The following is a 20,429-nucleotide window of genomic DNA, read 5'->3' on the forward strand; positions in this document are numbered from 1 at the left end:
GAAATGCTGTACCCACCCAACCGTCCCTCTTGAAATAGGAATTACAGATTTTTGCAGAAAGGACTCTGGGGATGTGTGAGCAAGAATTATGCAAGCAAAAATGATGCATGTAATGAGGAACTTAACCCAGATCTGCCTGTTTCCTAGCTGCCTGCTTCCCTTTTTATTTTGCAAACGTTCAAATTTGTCTACATTTTGAGCACCAGACAGTTTGGGGTGTTTTGGTTTTGTTGTTTTTTTTTCATCATCTTCAATTCAGGAAGTGAAACGAAGTAACAAAAAGCCAGACGTTTAGTAACAGTTTTATTTCTCCCTGTTTCCTGAAAGAGGCTGCAGAATTATTGCTGTTACACAATTTAATGAGACGTGTCTCAATCCATTACAAAACACGTCTCTGCTTTTGCGGGTACTACATCACAGGTTTCTCCTTTGAGACGTGAGTTTTGTGACTGAGCTGGAAGATAATTTTTCAAGCCTAAGTAACAATTCCTTAGGAATTTTTTTGTGCAAATAAAATAGCAAATGTTTTCTAATGTTCCTCCAATGTTCCTTTTTCAGTACTGCAGAATATGTTTGTGGCTTAGATGTGTGGAGAGAAGCCTGATAGCTCTGAAGGAAATTGAATTTGCAGCACAAAAAGATGGCTTCTGAATGAAGATTAATGTGCATTCATGGTCAATAAACTCCTGATGACACGTTAACAGCTTTAGCTCTGCTGATGTTATTTTCCTGCCTGAGGCGTGGTATCTCAGCAGAGAGCTCCTGTGATAAGTCGGATCCATCCCTATGCAGAAGCGAGGGGCCAGCTGCAGGCAAGAGGAGATGCTCATGCAGAGCTCGCAGCATGATAGAGGCCAAAATGACCTTGCTGGGGAATGACAAAATGCTCAGATATATACAGCACTGCAGAAAGCACCAGGAGGTAAACTGACTATCCTCCATTCACCCTTCTTCTCCAGTAAAATGGAAGGTCAACGTATGAGCTTGCTTTTTTTACTGTCTGCCTGGCTGTCCTTCTTTCTGTCTGTCTTTCATTTTAGAAGCTAACACTGCAAAGGAAAAAGAGGTTTTCTTCTATCAGCAAATATCCAGGAGATAAACATGCCGTATGCTGTTATTAAATACACAAAGGGAAGACGTAAATGTTTCCATAGTAACATCTCTGCACAGTCTAGCTGGCCTGTATATGACGCTCAGGGACTATCAAGGGGGGAGGCACTTGTGTTGCTGCATAGCGGGGAGCGAAGAGGGGATATGGAGGACGTGCATTACCAGGGCCAGGAAGATAACCAGCAGTGATTGAAATGCTGGCCCCTTCCTGCAATGCTGGAATGGGGCAGCCAGGAGGGTTTGCAGGCCCCATGGTGGCTCTCTAAGGGTGCAGGGTCTCACACCCCATGGTGGGGGTCCTTGTGATAATTTCTGTCCTTGAAGCTTCCATTCATGGGTGGGGCAACAAACCCCAGGCATGCAGCCTAAAATCTGCACCTCAGTGAGCAAAGAATTTCCAGACACCAGGAGGAAATTTTCCGGCAGAGATTGTTGAAGGAAACACCAAGATGGATTGAGGCAAAGTGCTTATAAAGCCTGAGCAATTTGGAGGGAGAATTAACCTACAGTCTCTGCAGCTCCGGGTAATTTGCAGTGCTTGGTTGCTTCTCCCCTCATGCGGCACAAAGGGATAACTGGAGAATTGGTTCTGCCAGATCCTCCTTGTAAGCTCTTTAAGGATTGCTTTTCAGACCTTCCATTTTAAAACCGGGTGGAGAGATGAATAGATGTGATTAAAGATCGAGCCAGGAGGTATTAGTGCCCATTTTTTATTATGTACAAACAAACAGTAAGTTAGCCAGATGCTGGGCCTCGTTTGTTTTGGACTGGTGCACCAAATGGAATCCCTAATAAATCATTCATTGCTTACCTACCCCCTCACTTTCTTATGTTTCCATCCAGAGGCTCAGTTACTCAGAGCTGGACAGGCTGTGGCCAGCTGCCACGAGGAAAAACATTGTGCAAATCCAGTAAGAGGGAGGTGAGATTTAAGCTTGTAACTTGCCCGAGCGTGAATTTCCTGAGCAAAGCTACAACGGGTTGAAAATGATGTTTAGCAAAAAGTATGTGTGAAGGGGGAGGGGGGCTGACTTTTGTTCAGAGCATCCAGGGATTTGGGGGTTTTCTCATCTTCCAGCTGTATTTTATTATGATGAAAGGACTTGAGGGTCAAGTATAATCCTTTGTGTGTATTAACACACATGGAGCAGTTTAGCATGCAAACGAAAGCCTTCCAGTTGTCCAAACAATAAAAGAACGGAACCATATCTCATTGGAAACTGCTGTTCTTCACCAGGGCTCAGTTATGTGGGCCCAGTGCAGATGTGTGTGCACTCAGTGCCCACCGAAGTGAAGGTGCTTCAGCAGCATCTGCTGGAGACACACAGGTGCCAGGTGCCTTTCTGTGAAATAGGATGAGAAGGAGAGTGACGATACAAATTCCTTCTTATTATTTGTCTTTTAACTTTCCAGGAGTTGGGGGCTCACTGATCCTTATGAATCTCTTTCAACTCAGGATATTCTCTGATTCCACAGTTCCAACTTGTAACTTCAGAGCTTATGGAAAGGCAAGGAGGAGAAACTGCAAACGCGTGTACTCTGCTAATGAAATCAAACAGGATCCTGAGGATATCTCCTATGTGTTGAGATCACTTGCTCTCTGCTGCTGGCAAGCAGATTCAGCAGGAGCACATGCATACCAGGCAGTTCAGATGGAGCTCCACAACTCACCTCATCAGAGTTAAGGCTGTAGCTTCCTGGGTCCATAGGGAACACTGCAGCCATTATTTTGTAATCCTTCTCCACTCTGTAAGCAAACTGCTGGCAGCTGGAATTTACCAGCAGACTTTAATCTGTTTCAATACATGTGTTTGCTTATGGGGGGGGGGGAAATTCTTGGCAGATGTCGATGTGTTCAGGATAACAAGCTGATAACCTTTTCCTTTTTGACTCTTGTTTTCTCTCCTGAGGTCTCTGCACTGGGTTATCTGGCAAAGGAAAGGAGATTCTTCCAGAAGTCTGCTCCGCTCCCTACACTTCAGCCTGGGCTGGTGGCTGGCGTGGGCTGCCCTGGCACAGCTTCCTCAGGTGTGTTACAGGGGGATTGGCTATGGACTAGCTGGAGAACAGTCCCCCTAAATACTCTGTGGCCAAAGCATTGCCTTGAGTAGGTGCTGGGGTTTCTCAGCCTACTGCCCCTCTTACTTGTGTCACTGTAGTGCTTGGTGAGGGAGCTTTGTGGTGCTGCCAGCAGGAAGATGTTCCTGAGCTTGACTTTTGTGAGAGCTCTGTCTGAGGAACCAGCCACAGCAACCCACCTCTGCTGGGGGGTATTGCCGGCCTGCTCTCTCAGCATTCAGAGGGTGAGAACTTACCTGGGATAGTGATAAAGATGGATCACTCTTCCTACTTTCTCTTCTTATGCAAGAAAGCAATTAGGTTTGTTGTTGTTGTTGTTTCAAGAGGGTTCTTATTACACATCACTAGTTCAGGTTCAAGAAAAGGCACTGTCCTGGATGCTCATTGCTGTCTCTTTGCGGTCATTTGAGAATTAAGGGAAGATTTGTGCCTTGGTCACACGCTTGCCTCAGCAAAACCCAACCTCCACTCGAATGCCAGGAAGCTGGGATCCCAGCCAGCACCCTCTGACAAGCAACGTGGGAGTGCAGTTCTGTGGGATTGCTGCGTCTTCTGATATCTTTGCTTTGCCGTAGCTCAGGCCCTCTGACAGCATGTCACCACTGCTATAAACAACCAGGAGCCTGAACATAATTCAGATGATATTATCAAGGTAGCTGAAGGTACTTATGTCCAAGGCCATAACTAACCACCGCACTAAATAAATCCAAGAATTTGAAGGCAAAAATGTCTCTTTGCCATAGCCCTTCCAGGAATGATTGCTTCTTGCCTTTCAGAGATGGTGAGGAGCCTGCCTACAGCACACTGTGTGTGTTGACAAAATATCTGGCATGGGACCAGATCAAGAGCCAACGCACTCCATCATTTGCCATCTATGCCCTTGTGTTTGTTGCCTGCTACACTCACGTCCTTTGCAATGCTGAACAGAATAAGACAAGAAAGCCTTACAGGACTGGGATCACTGCAGTGGGATGTCTAACAGAGCACTATGGCGCTGCTGCCTTTCCTTCTGCGGAACAGCAATGATTCTACCAACAGAGGTAGGGGTACGGGGTGGGCTTAATACACTTAAAAACTCAAACCCAGAAAACTCATGGAAGCAACTTTTGCTTGTTATTTATATGGAGAAGGCTTGTCATGAGGAACGTGGATAGAATTCATATACATATGTATATGTGTGTATATATATATATACATGCACATACATATTTCCCCTGAGAAGTTAAGCACTGAGTTTGCAAAGACAGATCAAATTGCTGCTTAGCTACTGGAGCCAGGGAAATTGAACCAGCAAAATAAAAACCCGTCTGACTTTTAGTGTGCTTAAAGCGATCGTGTTCAGACTGTGACTACTGCATAAGTACTTTGGAAAGCTTAACATGGAGGGAAGTTTGAGTTCCATATACTGAACTCCTGCTCTCCTGCTATCTGTAAAATGACAAGAATACTTTGGTGCTGGTCTTTGCAGCAACCTTTTGCATACATGAAATAATTACCGTGACTCCACTCAATTATTTCTTCTCTCCATTAAACAAACCCTATCTTTTGATCTCACTGTGCATGCCGGGACAGCTTGTATGCAAAAGTGCAAACTGCTACATACATTAAACATGGATCGCAAGCCTTAAGCTTTCCAAGGGTATTAATGTGAGGGGTGTCGTAGCTGGCACAGCTTCCACAGAGCAGCTTGTATCAGCTGTTCCCATAAATGACCATAGGATGTGAAATACGCTTGATCTCAGCTGACCTGTTTCTATTATGGAACAGATTAAAGGAAAAAACAACAACAGAAAACTAGACAAAGGGTATCAAGAAGAATAATGCTAGGGATGGAGGCTCCCTTTCTACCACAACACATCCTCCAAGCTAGTTAAAAGGTAATTGCATAGCCCTCATTAAAACAATTCTCACAGGATGCCTTCACCCTAGCGTGTCTGTTGAGAATTAAGCAGCAGGGATTCATCAGAAGTGGCATCACTTTGTGTTTCTCTTTATGTCAAACACTTCCCCCACCTCCCCAAGCAGACACATAATACCAGGGCTTGCTGTGTGCCGGAGCTAGAACAGCTTCCTCACTGCCCCGAGGCTGATGCTTGGATAAGACAGGAGCACACTCGGGCATGTAGAAACAAAGGTGTCACTGAGCCAAGGGCAGGGAAAGGCTGTGCAGGAAAGCCAGTATTAAAAGATGCACAGAAGCCTGTGAAGTCTGGAGAACCACATGAATCGCGGGTGCCAGCCCAGGCGTGTGAGCTGTCAGAGAAAGGAGAAAAGGCAGAGAGCCATCATTATCTTGTGACTGCTGCGTGCACTGACAGGAGCGAGCTGCTGCAGCGCCAACCTACTTGTTCTCAAGGCAGCTGCAGAGCGCCCCAAGCTGCAAAGGGAAAGCAGTGAATCAGCAAGGGGCATGACAGTCCCCTGAGAACCGTGTGGTGCAGAAAGCTGTCAGCAGAAAGGAGACACCCCTCCCTGGCACAAAAGCAGAGAGATGCTCCTTTGTTTAGAAACACATCGGAGACAACCAGGTTACTGTGGAAAGTCATTTTATTTCAGAATTTCACGCGCTCTGTCACAGAACATGCACTTGAGACTTTCCCCTTTTACAAGTCCGCAGCCTCCAGACTTAGGAGCAACGGGGCATCATCTCTCCACTGCACACCGCAAGTACCCACACGCAGAGTGCGGGGCGAGAGGCAGCAAGCGGCCTCTTGGTTCCATAACTGCTTCTGAACACTTGAAAAGAAATACATCTGAGCCGAAAGATTAGTGGTAAAGCCCAGCAGCAGTCGAAAAGCCACTGCTGAGTGAGTTGGTCCTTGCCCCGCAGTTACAGGGAACCAGATAACAATCTTGTGAGAAGCCTGTGGAAGTTAAAACTATAGCAGAATACACCAAGGCATTCCAGGAGCCCAGGCAGCAATGCATGCTCTGGGCCCCTTACAATCAATTTGTCTCTGAGCTGCTCTGCCAGGAAGGTGGCCAAGAGCTGCCCTTTCCACATTCGTCTTTAGGTCCTCCTGCTCTGTGCTACGGCTCCGATGAGAAAGGAGCCTACCTGTAATTCAGCCCTCCTGGCTGAACAACGTGTGCACTGCATTTAACACTGAAAGGTGCCGATTCGAAAGACTCTGCAACAATCCATTTGTCCACAAGCTTCATACAGGTTCAGTGTAAATGTCCTGCATAGTCGCTCTGCTCCTTCATCCCTGCCTTTATCACCCCCTTGCACTTGAAACACTCCTCATTGCAAGTGTCCCTGTGACCCATTACATCTTTGGCCTTTGCTGAGACCACCACTGCCAGGGCAGCTGCTGCCCATGGTCGTGGCTGCCCATAGGAGGGGAGCTTGTGCCTCCCAGGCATGGGCTTGTGGCTAGCTCAGAACAGGGAAAAACTGAAGGGAAGAAAAGATGGACGTGATTCAAGTGAAGCGGAGCAAAGTCTACAGAAAAGGCAAAAAGGCAGCTTCACTCTCCATTTGATACACAAATTGAGCTCAATAGCAGCAAGAAATGGCCATAAAATATTAATTCATTAGGTTGCCAGGAAGAAGTAAAAGCATTCATGTGAAAAATTTTATACACGGATACGTGGCAACTGCTCTTAAGCAGCTCAGACAGTGGCTTCCTCCTGCTTATGTCTCACCTTCTTTGCATTTATAATCTCAATCGTTCCGAACTATGCTGCTGCTCAGTTCCACATGAAGACCACGGCATTGGATTCAGCACCAAGTGAGGGTGAGATCACACTGAAGAAATGAACAGAAGGGGAACGCCTGACAACCCCGATACGTTAATATTTTTGTTGACCTTCAAGTAATGAGAAGAAAAGGGAATTTCCCCAGACAGCCTGTGGGCTCCAAGTCTTATCCATCTGCTTGTAGGGTAGGAAGGCTGACAGAAAGGCGGCGGAGGGCAGGGAAAAGCGGGTGTAATCTGGGAACCAGAGTGAAGAGCAATCAACACCTGAGCAACAGTGACTGCTGCACAACATACAGAACACAAAAATCATACAAACGGAATTTGTTTACCTTTTACAAACTACAGGCTTTATACACACGCACGCACTGGAGAAAGAATGCATCTGGCAGTCTAGAAAAGACCTGTAACCTAAGGATTAAATAATTTAAAATGCGACGTCGTGTTATCACTGGATAAGGAATACTATCTGACACACTGTCTAAAATGGACGGATCGTCCGAGAAAGATGCTCCTATCTTCATCTCACCAGCACTGCCTCTAAAAAGAAAACAAGTGGTAAAGACTCTCCCTCCATGGTTCCGCTCACCTTGAAACTGCCTTGTCAAAGGGGAGTCCTGAGAGGAAGGGAGGAGGAAAAAGATACCTGCTCCCCCTGAACTCTGCCTCTTAGGGTAAGGAGGCTGGAGAGCAAGAGGGAAAAATAGGTGCTAAAGATGGGTTATGTTTCTATAACACTGGCTGTGCTTATCATTTGATACATAGCCCCAGACGCAGGAGGGCTCCCGCTCTTTGAAGACATGAGGCCAAAAGGCTGACAGCAGCACAGAGTAGTACATGCAGCTAGTGTAAGATACCCACAGTGCATCGGCTGCCCCCAAAAGCCACACCACAGTCCAGAAGCAGATGAGAGGACAGCCAAGGGAGAATGGCCTGATAGCAGAGGTGAACGGGAGTGGGCAGATGTGCATGATCAATAGGTCCAACCATACAGAGTGGGAAGGTGTGCCCTCACCAGCTTTCTAATGGTAACTGTAAACTGGGAACGCTGGAAAGTCAGCACATGGGAATGAGGAAGGGGAAACAAACTGCCTCACCTCTGAGGTGCCAGGGGAGAGACCTACAGTACCCAATGAGAGCAGATGGCAAAGACAGCTCCTTTCTAAATGCTAACTCTGCATATCAATAATAACATCAGCATATGGAACAGATCCTCTCTGATGACGCCAGCTCAGCCCTATCACCCTTACCAACTTACAGCTGGTGAGAATCTGGCTTACATGTGCTTATTACAAAACCATTTGAGGCATAAAGTCCTGCTTCCACCTCCTATAAACCAGAATGGCAAAGAACTCAGAAAAGGTGAAAAGATAATCTTTGTTCCCATGTGCACCTCCCACCCCTCTTCCATAATCAGCTTCTCTTCCTCTAGGCCAGAGAGACATCTGAGGAGCTGCCTAGCTCCAATTCACATGGCCATTCCCACCACCAACACACAGTAGATCTGGCTAGGCCGGAACAGCAAGCCCTACTCCTTTGGCCTCGTCACACAGACACCACAAAAGCTTCTTCCTCCCTTCAGTAACACCTATGAGAAGTGCTTATACTGGAGGCTGTTGCAACAGACTGGATGAGCCTTAGTCCTGAACCCAGAAGACAAAGGATGAGAAGGCTCTGTAGGAGCCAGAGCCATATCCATCCTCCTCTTTCAAGAACTACTGCACTAAGTACTGTTAATCATGATGCGCTCACACATACAACATACAGCCCTACCAAGGACATCTCATTCAGTCTGCTCTGTATGACTTGGTAAAAGATAAAAAAAAGGGGGGGAGTGAGACAGCGTGGTACAGCAGGAAAAAAAGAAATGCAGGGACAAAAATCTGACCCAAGGAAAGGAAAGGACCTCAGTGCAAGGCTGCTAAAGTTGTCACTGGATTCACCAGCCCACTTCCACCTTCTTCAGACCAAAACGGATTCACTGCAGCAAGAAAGACTCACTACAGGAAAAAGAAGTGCATAGTTGTGGTGTTGGTTGAGTTTGTTGTTTTGTTTTTAAGCATCAGCAAGATTTCTGCAGAGATCTTACAGCTGCAGTTTTAGCCTCTTTTCCATAGCCAATGGGTACCTGTGGGGGCATAGATGGTGGAAATGGACCAGTAGCACCAAGAAATCCAGCGGGAGCAACAACTCCACAGCAGGAAATAATTATGAACCAAATCAACCAAAAATAGACAGTGTGAGAGAGGGAGGGTGGGGGGTAGGAGACACATTTCAAAGTCCACCTTGGATAAATCCTATCAGTGTTTCCCCAGTTAAGGCCCCCATTACGTCTGGAGTAAAACCTCCGGCTCTGAGAGAGAGCTATAGAGGGTGTAGCCCAATTCATCCACCTCTTCTGGGGTGAGCTCTGAAAACAAGTTCACCTTGGGGTTTAGAGCACTAGGGAGGACACCTGCCTCCAAGTAGCGGATCAAGCCCTTCAGCGCTTGCAAGAAGCGATCAGCCAGCATATCCTGGGACCAGTTGGACTCCTCTTGGGACAGGTGCAGGATGACATTGGTGAGCTGGCTGGCAGTGAGGTGACCCAGGGCTGGGTTCAACTTGCATACCGCTTTGAAGATCTTCAGGCACAAACAACGGCAGCCAGAATCACACTGGTCCAGGGCCCTGAGGCGAGCCGTTTCTGCTGGCCGCAGACTCAGTCGCCATAGGTTGTCATTCTGGGCCAGTCGATGAGGTTTGGCCACAAGGACGATGTCACCCAGCGTGAGGGATGGTAGGAAGTCAATAAAAAGACGCCGTTCTGGATCATACTGGACTTCGAGAGTCAAATCTGCTGGGGGAGCTGCTGGACGGATCACATAATCCAAGAGAGACCCAATTGCTGGCCAGTTGATGGATCCAGCTACAACTTTCTCAAAGGTCTCTGCTACAGCTTTGGGGGAAAGGTAACCTCCCACAACACAGCGGTCCCAGTAGCTGCTCCCACGGGGAAAGTACTCTGGGTTTTCCCGACGCACCAAGTAGAAGCCAGGAATATTCATGATAGTTTCCTCTCCGGGGATGCACGACCACAAGTTCTGCTCCAGCATCAGAGGCACAATAAGCTGGATATGGTCAGCTGTCACTACCTTTCACAAGAGAGAAAAGTTGGTAAGAACAAGCTTTCTCTGCACACCGCCTTTTGGAATGCCCTCTGTTCAAAGGAACTTGCAATAAAGGTTCAGCTGTCTCAGTTCCCTCTCTGTGTGGGATTCACACCCTCCTGTTGTCAAAAGACATTTTGATAGGCTATTTCCCATCATCAATAGGTAACTCCAAGGTACAAGATAAAGCTTAGGTGGTACTCAATATTTGGAAATCTTCAGATACTTCAGCGCCTGACATGGACTACATACATAAGAATCATTTTACCTCCTATTGCTCCAAGGTGGCAACACCACATAGTAACTTGAAACTGGAGGCATTTCTAAACAAGTTTAAGTTGCCATGTTTTAATTATTCCATGCTAGAAGTAGGTGCTACCCTCACCTTGTCTGCCACTCTGATGAGAAAAAGGTCACTAAAGATCTCTTTTCACCGCTGTGATTAAGAACCCAGATCTAAGTTTCACTTGACGCTCAGCACTCCATTTCAGAGCTCTGACTCAAACAAAAGAAGCGTGCCTATGAATCACTCCCTTTAGCCATGTACATTTTTCCACCGAGCAGACATGCAGCAGGGACTGCTGTTTAGTCAAGGTCTGTCATGCATTTAAAAAAGAGAAAAAAAAAAGTAAAAGAAAAAAAAGACTAAGGAAGATCTACATGAATGCAAAGGAGTTCTGAGGGAACTGTATTTGGAAGGAGATAGCAGGGATGGAGAGAAAACAGAGCTGCATGAAAAAGCAACAAGAAAAACGCAGCTAAAGGGAGAAGGAAAGAACAGCCAAGGCAGCCCAGAGAAATGAAAGAGCAAAAATCAAATGCTTTGCAGACAAATCCAGAGCAGCTTGCTCAAGCTTGTCCAAACAGTACTGCAGTAATCAATGCCTGGCTTCACGGTGGGAAACGTGACACCAAGAGCCTTATTACAGAAGAATGTTGTGCTGAGACAGCACTGCCAAGAGGGACGCCTGAAATGCTCCTGTCTCATCAGCCTGCTGAATAACGACCCATCACGTGGCCACGGGAATTACCTGCAGATCGTCATACAGGCTGCCACTGAGATACATGTCACGCAGGGGCATGTCCGGCAGCTTGGCACGGAGGAAGCTGCGCAGCTCAGCACAGATGTCCACGGCTGCTTGCTTGGCCAGGGCTTGCTCATCTGTGGGGATAGCGACCTTCCTCCGGTAATAAGCAAACAGCTTTTCTTGCAGAGACAGACGAAGGCGGGATTTTTTCAGCTCCACTTGGCTCCTCTTGGCAGATGGCTTGGATTTAGTGGGTCGAAAAAAGTCTGCAAGACAGAAGGAAAACTGTTGATTGCCTGCAATGTTTCACTGCGTAGTGATCTGCAGAAACACGCCTCCTACATCCCGAAAAGCTTATAGCAGACATTTTGCAAGCTTTACTCAGGTATCAGTCAAAAGAGCACTGAGAATCTCGAAGAACATTAATGGCTGTGTGGATGGTTTCTTAGCTACACCTCACGTTGCTTTTAACATGATGCCAGACCAACAGAAGACCAAAACACCCTTGAACAACCATTGTTACATTTTTAACATTATAATGGATTTTTACAATGCATCAGCAAAACCCAGTTGTACCCAGGGTAAGGGATTTGAGATCATATCATCTGCAAAAAAGCAGTCTTCGGGTCTCTGATCACCATATATGACAATGGTAAGGTAGGTAGTAAAACGATGGATGGATTTTGGAGCCAGTAGAGCACAAGCAATCGTACCCTTAATGAAAACCTCCTCAAATTTTAACTGAACGAAGACCTGAAAGCATGTTCTTATGTGTATAACAGCATCGTAACGCTTTATATCACTGCTTAAATTATAAAGCAATCTCTAAGCTGCACTGTTTCTCTAATGTCCTCTTATCAAACCAGTAAGAACAACAAACTAACACAAAAATTCACATAAAACACTTACGGGTTGAATTGCTTATCACTGCACTTGGAAGGACAACTGCCAAGTGCCTTTTTACAGCTTGATGAAGACTAGCTTAGTGATAAGCAGCACTAAAAAGGCCAAAAGCGTTACAGAAATTATTAGAAAGATCACAGAAATAACACGGAAAAATAATGTTATAAATGACTAGTACAGTCAAGCTTAAAGGGGGGAGAATTAGGTTAGATAAAAGGAAACAATCTTTTACAGCGAGGGTGGTAAGGCAGTGAAACAGGTAATGTAGTGACGTGGTTGATGCCCCATTCCTGGAGACCTTCAAGGCCAGGCTGGATGAGGCCCTGGGCAACCTGATCTAGCTGTGTTGTCCCTGTTCATTGCAGGGGAGTTGGACTAGATGGCCTTCAGAGGTCCCTTCCAACTCTAAGGCTTCTGTGATTCTCTGTTTAAGTATCTTCTTAAAAGAGGCAAAAGAATGGGAAAAGCCCAAAGAAAAGCAACAAAGTTTCAAAGAAAAAGTCTGAAGGAGAATAAAATTCAAGCCTGTGAAATAAAGGAAATGACAAATGCCAATAGAGATGACTACTACTCACTAATTCCCAATCTGACTTTTAATCCAGGAAGCTAACAATAGATCAACTTCAAACAACAGCATCAAAATACCAGGCTAGAGAGAGCATTCTCCTCTTCCATGGTTTTTAAAGGATTAACGGGGTTGACAGGGCAAAATGATTCTGCAACATGGCAATGTCACACTGCTCTGTACCTGTGTCTGTGGCCGAAGTGTCGGTGGGAAGGGTCTGCAGGGAGCGGCTGAGGTTAGTCTTCATGTCCTGGCTCAGTAAGCGTGAGGAGGATCCCAACCAGTTTGGCTCTTCCCAGCTTCTCTTTCCTGACTGGTTCAAGCGAGTGGGGCTGCTGGGAGCACTGATCGCACGATCATACATCTAAAGGAACATCACCAGGCACAGTTTGAGTTGACAAGGGCCCGGTGTTTTTGTGTTTCTCTCCCCATCTAGTGCCAACATCCCACGTCTTTTCACTTCCCACCCCACATCACCAGCTCACCCGTTTGACAGCCAGCGTGGCGATGCCCAGCATGGCAGCTCCACCCACGCCCAGCACGAGCCGTGCGTTGGACAGCACAAAGTCGATGGCCGTGCCGATGCCATTGTCGTCCTTTTTGCCTTTGCGCGGCCCAGCGCCCGCCATCTCACCTGGAAGGGAGCATCAAACAAATGGGTCACGACAGAGCAACTCTAACTGGTGCTCCTTAGCCAAAGCAAAGACAGCTGAAGGGGCAGAGCCTGCCTGAACTGATGTCTTTTCTAAAGCCAAGTTACTGTTTAAAAATGAACATTCCTACTTCATCTGATCAGGAATCCAGGCATTCTTCATCACACGGCAAAAACTAACGTGCTTGCACAAAGCTAACTGCCACGTTACCACAAAGAACAGAGCTACAGCAGCATAAGGGACCTACCTGCGACCTAAAGCATTTGTAGAGAGAACAGGAGAGCCCTCCTGGTGTGGCTTTGGAGGCACCTTCTGGCCGGTTTCAAGGTAGCAGCGGGCAGGGAGCAGTCATCGTGCCGTGCTAGGCGAGGGGATGTCAGAAAGAAGAGGGAAGCGCGTGTGTATGGAGGAGGGGGGGAACAGGGAACGTTACACCAGCCCCCCCAGCTTGCTCTGCAGGAAAGCCTGCCCCTTCTCCAGCTGCTTCTCCTTATCCTCCAGCCGCTGCAGCCCCCGGTTCTTGCGAAACTCACGGCGGATGGAAGCCAAGTAGAAATCCCGGTCAGTGTAACGCAGCCCGCGGCCCTCGCGCAGCAGAGCCCGGTAAAGGGTCAGGACGGCCTGCCGGGACCACGCTGCCATGGGGAACGGCCGGCCGACCGAAGGAGAGGGAGCCTGGGGACACTTCTACCTTCCCGGAGGGATGTTCCGGAGCTGCCGGGGCCGTCGGCTGAGGGCCGCGAGTTCGGCTACGGCGGAACCGGCGTGGCCCCGCGGCCTATTCCGGACAGCCCGGCACCGCTCTGTGCGCCCGATGCCGGCCCGACCGCCCGCACGCAGCGGGAAGGGCCGGGAGAAGCGCCCCGGGGCCTCACGGCAGCCACATCCTCCAGACGCCGCCGGCGGGGTCACCCGGCAACATGGCCGATCCGCCTCCGGGTCGTGACCTCAGCGACAGCCAATCCGAGAGCGGCCGGGCCGAGGCCCGTAACGATCTCCGCGCCGAGGACTTCCGGCCGGAACGGGAGGCGGTGGCGGCGGAACGCTGCTTCCCCCTGGCGGCGGGGCTGCGCCGTACGGAGAGCGGGAAGGGACACGCCGCGCCGCCAGCGCGCCCTCTGCCGAGCGGGAGGAGTACACGCACCCGGTGCTCCTCCCAGTTGGGACTGGGAATGAATGGCAGGGCCGTGCCCTTCAGTCGCCTGCCACTACAGCACCCCCTGCGCAGCCTGCTCCGCTGCACCAACACTGCCAGAGAAAACGTTTCCCTCGTATCCAGCCTGAACCTGCCCTGATGCAAACTGAGACCAGTTCCCTCTCGTCCTATTGCTGTCACTTGGGAGAAGAGGCCAATCCTCACCATGCCACAGCCTCCCTTCAGGTTGTTATAGAGAGCAATAATGTCTCCCCTGAGCCTCCTCAGCCTGACCAACCCCATTTCCCTCAGCCGCTCCCCATCACACTTGTGCTGCAGACCCCTCACAGCTCCGCTGCCCTTCTCTGGACACGCTCCAGGGCCTCCATGTCTTTCTGGCAGTGAAAGGCACATATGCCTCCCCTGGGTGAGGGGGTGAGAGAAAGAGCAAGCTGTGTGTGACAGAGGAGAGCCACATCCCTTTGCACTGTCCTTAACGACACCAGATACGAGAGTGATAGAACCGAATGGGAAGAAAACCAGAAGCTCCAGACTGGCTTGGTCTGTGCCAACCTCCTCTTGTTCATTTCCTTTCCGAGATAAACAGCCCCAATCATTTTGATCTCTCTTTGTGTGCGACTTCGCCGTGCCCCTAATCAGCCCTTTCCGAGAAAGGCTTGCATGAACTGCAGACAGTATTCCCAGAGAGGCTACGCTGCTGATTTACATAATAGCATTATCATATTTTCCATATTATTCTCCTCTTCTTCCTTCTGCATGCTAATGTTTTGTGTGTGCTCTTTTTTAACCTGCATCCACTCACGGAGCCGGGATCTGTGTGATATTCATACCCTTCCCCGAGCTGCTTACAGGCAACCTGGAGCTTCATAATATCTGTGCGAATTTTTTCTCTTAATTTATTTTCTTGCTTGGCATTTGACAAAGTTAAACCTCGGCAGTCGCACCTTGTTGCCCATTTGCCACATTTTACTTACAGTCCTTTCCGATCTCCTCAAGAGTCGATAGCTTTGAGTCACCGTTTAAAAATGCTTAGTATATTGCTCATCCTCTTCTTTTCTTCTCCTGATCATCTGCTTAGACTCTGAGCTATATGGCACATCAGAGGCAGCCTTTGGATTCCCTATTCCCATATTCATATTCCCTACCTGTCCCTACATATTCATATACTCTTCCCTTCTGCCAAAACGAACACTGATTTTTGACCTCTCCGCTCAGATTCCTCCTTGAGTTGCCACATCAACACTTTGCTCCTCGCAGCAGTTCTCTGAGCAGGTGCACTGATAAGGCCAGTCCCTGAAACTCCAAAGTCTGGATCAAAACACCTGCAGCTACCCGTGGTGAACCCCTGTTGCAGTACAAATGGGATCAAACCGCTCCAAGATGTGCAGCAGGGTGGGCTTTGAATCGGCGGCACTGTGTCAGGTGATTCCAGCCCTGCTCCTGTGCTAACCTTCACCCCACCGAGTCCCAGGCAGAAGATTTCAGGCTGTGCTTCCTCTCAGGATCCTCCTGCATCTACTGCGAAGGCCGAGTGTGAGAGCAAAGGTGCGACCATGGCACAGGAGAGTGATACCTCCCTCCTCTGAAGTACAGCTTGTTTTGAGCTGCATAGAACATGCCAAATGTGATGACCTTCCCGGGCAAGGTTGCTATTACGGACTTTCAGGGACTTTCTGTCCCTTCGTGCTGTGGGAGCCAAGGACCATGGTCTTCCACAAGCACCCCTCCCCATCCTGGCCCCCTTTGGTTGTGCCTGTTTTAGTGTTTTGTTCTGGTTTTTTTCTCCCTGGGCCGTTTGCCAGCTCCCGGGCCCTCCGCCAACAGCTGCGTGCGTGTGTTGTGAACTCCTCCAGCCCTGCTGCTCCTCCTGCCCCCAACTGCCCCAGCAGCCCAGGGCTCGCTTTGCCTGCCACCGCTTCACTGCTGTGTGCTCCACGTGTCCGAGCCACCTTCAGTGCGCCCGTTTGGTCTTGCAAAGCAAGCAGGTGCAAAGGCAGAGTGACCAGCATCCATCGCTTTCTCACTGCTGGACTGCTGACAGCATGCTGGGGTTGTGAACTTGAATTCTGACGGCAGACAGTGAAGCAACAGCCCCTTCAGTGCTTCCCAGCCCAGCCTACTCCTCTGTTGACCCCTCGGCACGCAGTACCTCTGCAGCCCTGGTATAGGATGGACTTGTGCTGCTCTGACAGGATGCTGAGCCCTTGTCCCGCTGCCTGCAGTGCTGCTCAGTGTCTGTCCAGGATGCTCTTTCTACCTTTTGCCTCCCCATGGGCTCACTGGGAAGGTGGGGTAGCCCACAGTGAGCTGAGGGCTCCATGTCTCCAGCCTGCATCCCTGCCAAAAAGTGGATTGATTCCCTTTACTTCAGGCAGAGGAGACAGTGCACCTTCGCTGTATGCCTGGAGAACAATAACGACTTTTGTTTCCCCAGATGACAAAGTGAGCTTGCGAAATATCAAAGGCATCATGGGTTACAGGGCACAGTCACCCAGCCTATTACCTGGGTGTAAGGCACTGATATCCCCCTCCCCTATTTCTCCTGGGAGGCTACGGCTGTGTTGCTGCTGTTTAGGAGCAGGGAAGAAGGGTAGTGACCCACCAGCACCATCTGAGCGTGGGAGTAACACCCATCATATCATAAAGAGACCTTTTGGACCAGTTCAACAGCTTTCTCTTTTGTGCTCCTAGGTCTTGACGTTTCTCGAGCAATTGCAAAGGATAGTGGCATTTGTGCCCTAAGGGGATGCTTTGCATCCTTCTGCATTTTCAATGACTTTCCACAGGCTGGCAGACTAGAATTTGGTGGAGGGAAAGGAAAAAAAAAAAGAGAAAAAATTGGTCTGCTGTTGATAACACAGCAGAAATAATGATATCTTGCTCTCCTGCTATGATGTGCCAGCAGTGGAGAATAACCAAGGCTGGCGCTGATGGCTCCTTTCCACAGAATCCATCAGCTTTGGTGTTGAACAAACACAGCTGAGAAGGAACACAGGTGCTGAGGGAGGAGAGTCCGCTGCCTTTCAACGTGCATTCCTGACACACAGCCCAGAGCCAACCTTCAGTCAGGGCTTCAGAGAACAGTTGGGGAGGAATTCTGGGGGTCTCTTTTTGCCAGGGGGAAGATAGGAAGAGCTCACAGCCCAGCTGCTTCCAAAGTAAGGCGTTCAGCCTCAAGCCCTGGAGCCCAGGTTCTGCAAGCACTGAGCTGCCGCTGCACCACATTCACATTTCAGCCCATTAAATCTCATGTCCTCAGTTAGAATCATTTCTGTCCCATTTAGGGACATCTGTCTGCTTTGGGTTTCGCAGCGGTTTGACATCCAGTCCTGGGCAACAACATGTGCCAAATCCTTTAAAAACACCGACAATCAAACAGAAGTGGGTGGATGTTTTCGACATTCCTTTATTTGTGCATGTGTGCCTGATTCTTAGTAAGTGTCTGGGGGGGTGGGGGGGATAAAAAAGAGAAGATATGACTGATGATTTGTTGCTCTCTCTTTGGAAAAGGTCCAGACTGTAGAATAGGTGCTAAAATGCCAGGGAAGAGCTTGCTGCACAGAGGCAGGCATGGAAGGTCTGATTTTATGCATTTTCTGAGCAACACGGCTTCTTTAATTCGAGCTCCTGTCGAAGTCATTTTGTATCTCTATTCGGCACAGCTTTGCTGCTCTTCTTCTCAGTTTTCCTTATTTTTAGAAAGGTGAAGCGTGGCTCCCAAATTAAATCATTACTGGGATGGATTTCAGCCAAGGGAGTCGTGGTCTGAGCCGTAAGGCACAGGAAAGATAAGCAGAAGTGAAACAATGTGGGGTTTTTATTTTGTTCTTTATTTCATTTGGCAGAGCGAGGAGAGAGATGGCCTTGAAAGATTTGTGGCTTCACATAGACGTAATGGATTTCAAACAATGGGAAGGACTATATTATCTCTTTGCTAAAAAGGAAAGAAAAGAAAGAAAAGCACACCCAGGAACATTCAAAACGTCAAGATTGTCAAATTTCCCTTAATTCCAAGAAAGCATCTATGTTTGGAGCTCTCAGAGATGCTTACAGTAATGGCCCAAACGCTGGCTAGAAGGGGCTGATCCTTACCCTTTGCTGACAAAGGCACCGCTCATGGCAGCCCGGCCCCCAGCACTGCCATCCCTCGGGTCAGTGCCTTGCTTCAGTGACCTGGAGCCTTTTCCCCAGATAGGACAGCTCTGCTCTGCTCCTTGGATGCTGTTTCGCAGTGACGGAGCAAAGCTGGCTCCCACGAGATTTGCTGTAGCCGGGGTATGAGCGTGTTGGTGAGCCACACAAACGTGTACCAGTGCTGGGAGCGAGCACACAGTTGCCTTCTGCCATCGCTATGGCCAAATGCTCCCTGTCGGGGCACTGGCACCTGCAGCTGAGCACGGAGCTGCTCGACACGGCTGGGGTGGCTGCTCCCAGCTGCTGCCCCAGCTGAACCACTAGGAAACCCCAGCTTAGGAAAAAGAAGCAAGCTAATAATTAAAAATTTACTGTCCATGTGAAACAGCTTATTAAGCGTTGCCCTTGTGCTGGGAACAAATGTATCCGAGGAACAAAAACAAACAGCCAGCAAACCAGGCTCTTGGTATCCCCTTTCCAGCTCTTTAAGTGATGCTGTAAGTTTATATTAAAGTCATTCTGTTTCTAAGCACTCTGGTGTTTGGAAGCAGCGTGTCTATCCCCCACATCAGCAAAGCCTGGGCAGCCTGACCTGGTGGGTGGCAGCCTTGCCCAGGGCAGGAGTAGGAACTGAGTGGGCTTTAAGGTCTCCTCTAACCTGAGCCATTTGGTGATTCTGTGACTGGCTCCACGAAAACATGCAAGGGTTGCTCAGTGCCACACGCCCTGCATGTTCCTAGTTCACTGCAATGTTTAAAACTGCCTATCCATATCCAAGATGCAGGCTGTGTATGCCAAAATCCATTGCAGTCCATCTTGAGGGATGCAAGGGCAGGCTCTGAAAGAGGGCACATCCGCGTGTCCCCATGCTCAATCCATCATCAGCTCTGCAAACAAGGGTCCCCACCACGGACCAGTTCATGGAGGAGTTAATCCCTTCTCCAGCCCACACAGCAGAAACTGGTGCTTTGTGAGGGGAAAGGTCTTGCCGTTTGTCAATGTCTTTTCTTAAAGTGTTGTAAGACATCAAGAAATACCATTTACGTTGCTCCTTCATATAAATGTCAGGAACAGATTTTGTACTAGAGGCAAGAAGAATCCATGTGAGAACCTTTGACCAAGTCAACTCGCATTTCTTCAACTGCCTTGTTACGTTGCCATGGGCCCAAGCACTCAGACTTGCCTTCCCTTTTTGAATACCTGCAAGCTCACAGACTTTTTGGTGACCACCTATTTTTAGAATAGTCCCTATTAGGGCCCAAAAATGCAGCAACCAGCAGGAATGCTAAAAATTCTTCACATAAAATGTTATCTGTTAATTTTGAGTGTGTGCTCATTCCAGGCTCTTTGCTCCAGAAAGGAGGACAGAAGCAGCATTAAGGCATCAGTGATGGATGACGAAATTCCACTTGGATGGAAAGCCTCTCACAAGGGGGAAAATAAAAGCATCAGAGGGCTGTGGAAGAAAGGAAGAAGAGGAAATGGATCTCGATCCCTACAACAACCTGAAAGGAAGTTGTAGTGAAGCAGGGTCGGCCTCTTCTCCTGTGTAACAGCGATAGGATGAGATGGAATGACCTCAAGGTGCAGCAGGGGAGGCTCAGGTTGGATGTTAGGAAAAACAACTTCTCCATAGGAAAAGTGCTGCAGTGGCACAGGCTGCCCATGGAGGTGGTGCAGTCACTGTCCCTGGAGGTGTTCCAGAGCCGTGTGGATGTGGCACTGAGGGACATGGTCAGTGGGCATGGTGGGGATGGGCTGCTGGTTGGATATTGTGATCTTAGAGGTCTTTTCCAGCCTGAATGATTCTGCAATTCAATCTAAGAATCATAACGAAACTAGCCAATACTGTCTACTTTTGTTATCATTGAGACCAGGAACAAACTCAAAGCACAAGGCAAGTAAAAACACTAAAAAGTGAAATGGTTGCAGATTGCACACGAGCTCCTGA

At 48.6% G+C, this 20,429-nt stretch overlaps 2 protein-coding genes across 2 annotated transcripts; both read right to left on the reverse strand.

Annotated features, from left to right (window-relative positions):
• Nucleotides 1-5,705: 5,705 nt before the first annotated feature.
• MIEF1 (mitochondrial elongation factor 1) lies at nucleotides 5,706-13,574 on the reverse strand. The gene is made up of 5 exons (XM_072350873.1): nucleotides 13,436-13,574; nucleotides 13,021-13,169; nucleotides 12,719-12,899; nucleotides 11,071-11,333; nucleotides 5,706-10,024 (listed from the first exon to the last, which is right to left on the reverse strand). The coding sequence occupies exons 2-5, from the start codon at nucleotides 13,162-13,164 to the stop codon at nucleotides 9,218-9,220; spliced, it is 1,395 nt and encodes a 464-aa protein (XP_072206974.1). The 5' UTR covers nucleotides 13,165-13,169; nucleotides 13,436-13,574; the 3' UTR covers nucleotides 5,706-9,217.
• Nucleotides 13,575-13,612: 38 nt separating this feature from the next.
• MIURF (mitochondrial elongation factor 1 upstream open reading frame) lies at nucleotides 13,613-14,214 on the reverse strand. The gene has a single exon (XM_072350887.1). It carries the CDS (start codon nucleotides 13,828-13,830, stop codon nucleotides 13,618-13,620), a length of 213 nt encoding a protein of 70 aa, XP_072206988.1. The 5' UTR covers nucleotides 13,831-14,214; the 3' UTR covers nucleotides 13,613-13,617.
• Between the last annotated feature and the right edge of the window lie 6,215 nt (nucleotides 14,215-20,429).

Source organism: Excalfactoria chinensis, chromosome 1 (genome assembly GCF_039878825.1).
Source record: "Excalfactoria chinensis isolate bCotChi1 chromosome 1, bCotChi1.hap2, whole genome shotgun sequence".
Taxonomy (NCBI): Eukaryota; Metazoa; Chordata; class Aves; order Galliformes; family Phasianidae; genus Excalfactoria; species Excalfactoria chinensis.

Bases quoted from the DNA above. Each gene is read 5' to 3' on its own strand.
- MIEF1 (XM_072350873.1), bottom strand. From the start codon at position 13,164: ATGGCGGGCGCTGGGCCGCGCAAAGGCAAAAAGGACGACAATGGCATC. The intron at 11,334-12,718 runs GTACAGAGCAGT...TCTGTCTTGCAG, and splicing joins CACTTCGGCCACAGACACAG to ACTTTTTTCGACCCACTAAA. The intron at 10,025-11,070 runs GTAATTCCCGTG...CTCTTGTGAAAG, and splicing joins GCCTGTATGACGATCTGCAG to GTAGTGACAGCTGACCATAT.
- MIURF (XM_072350887.1), bottom strand. From the start codon at position 13,830: ATGGCAGCGTGGTCCCGGCAGGCCGTCCTGACCCTTTACCGGGCTCTG.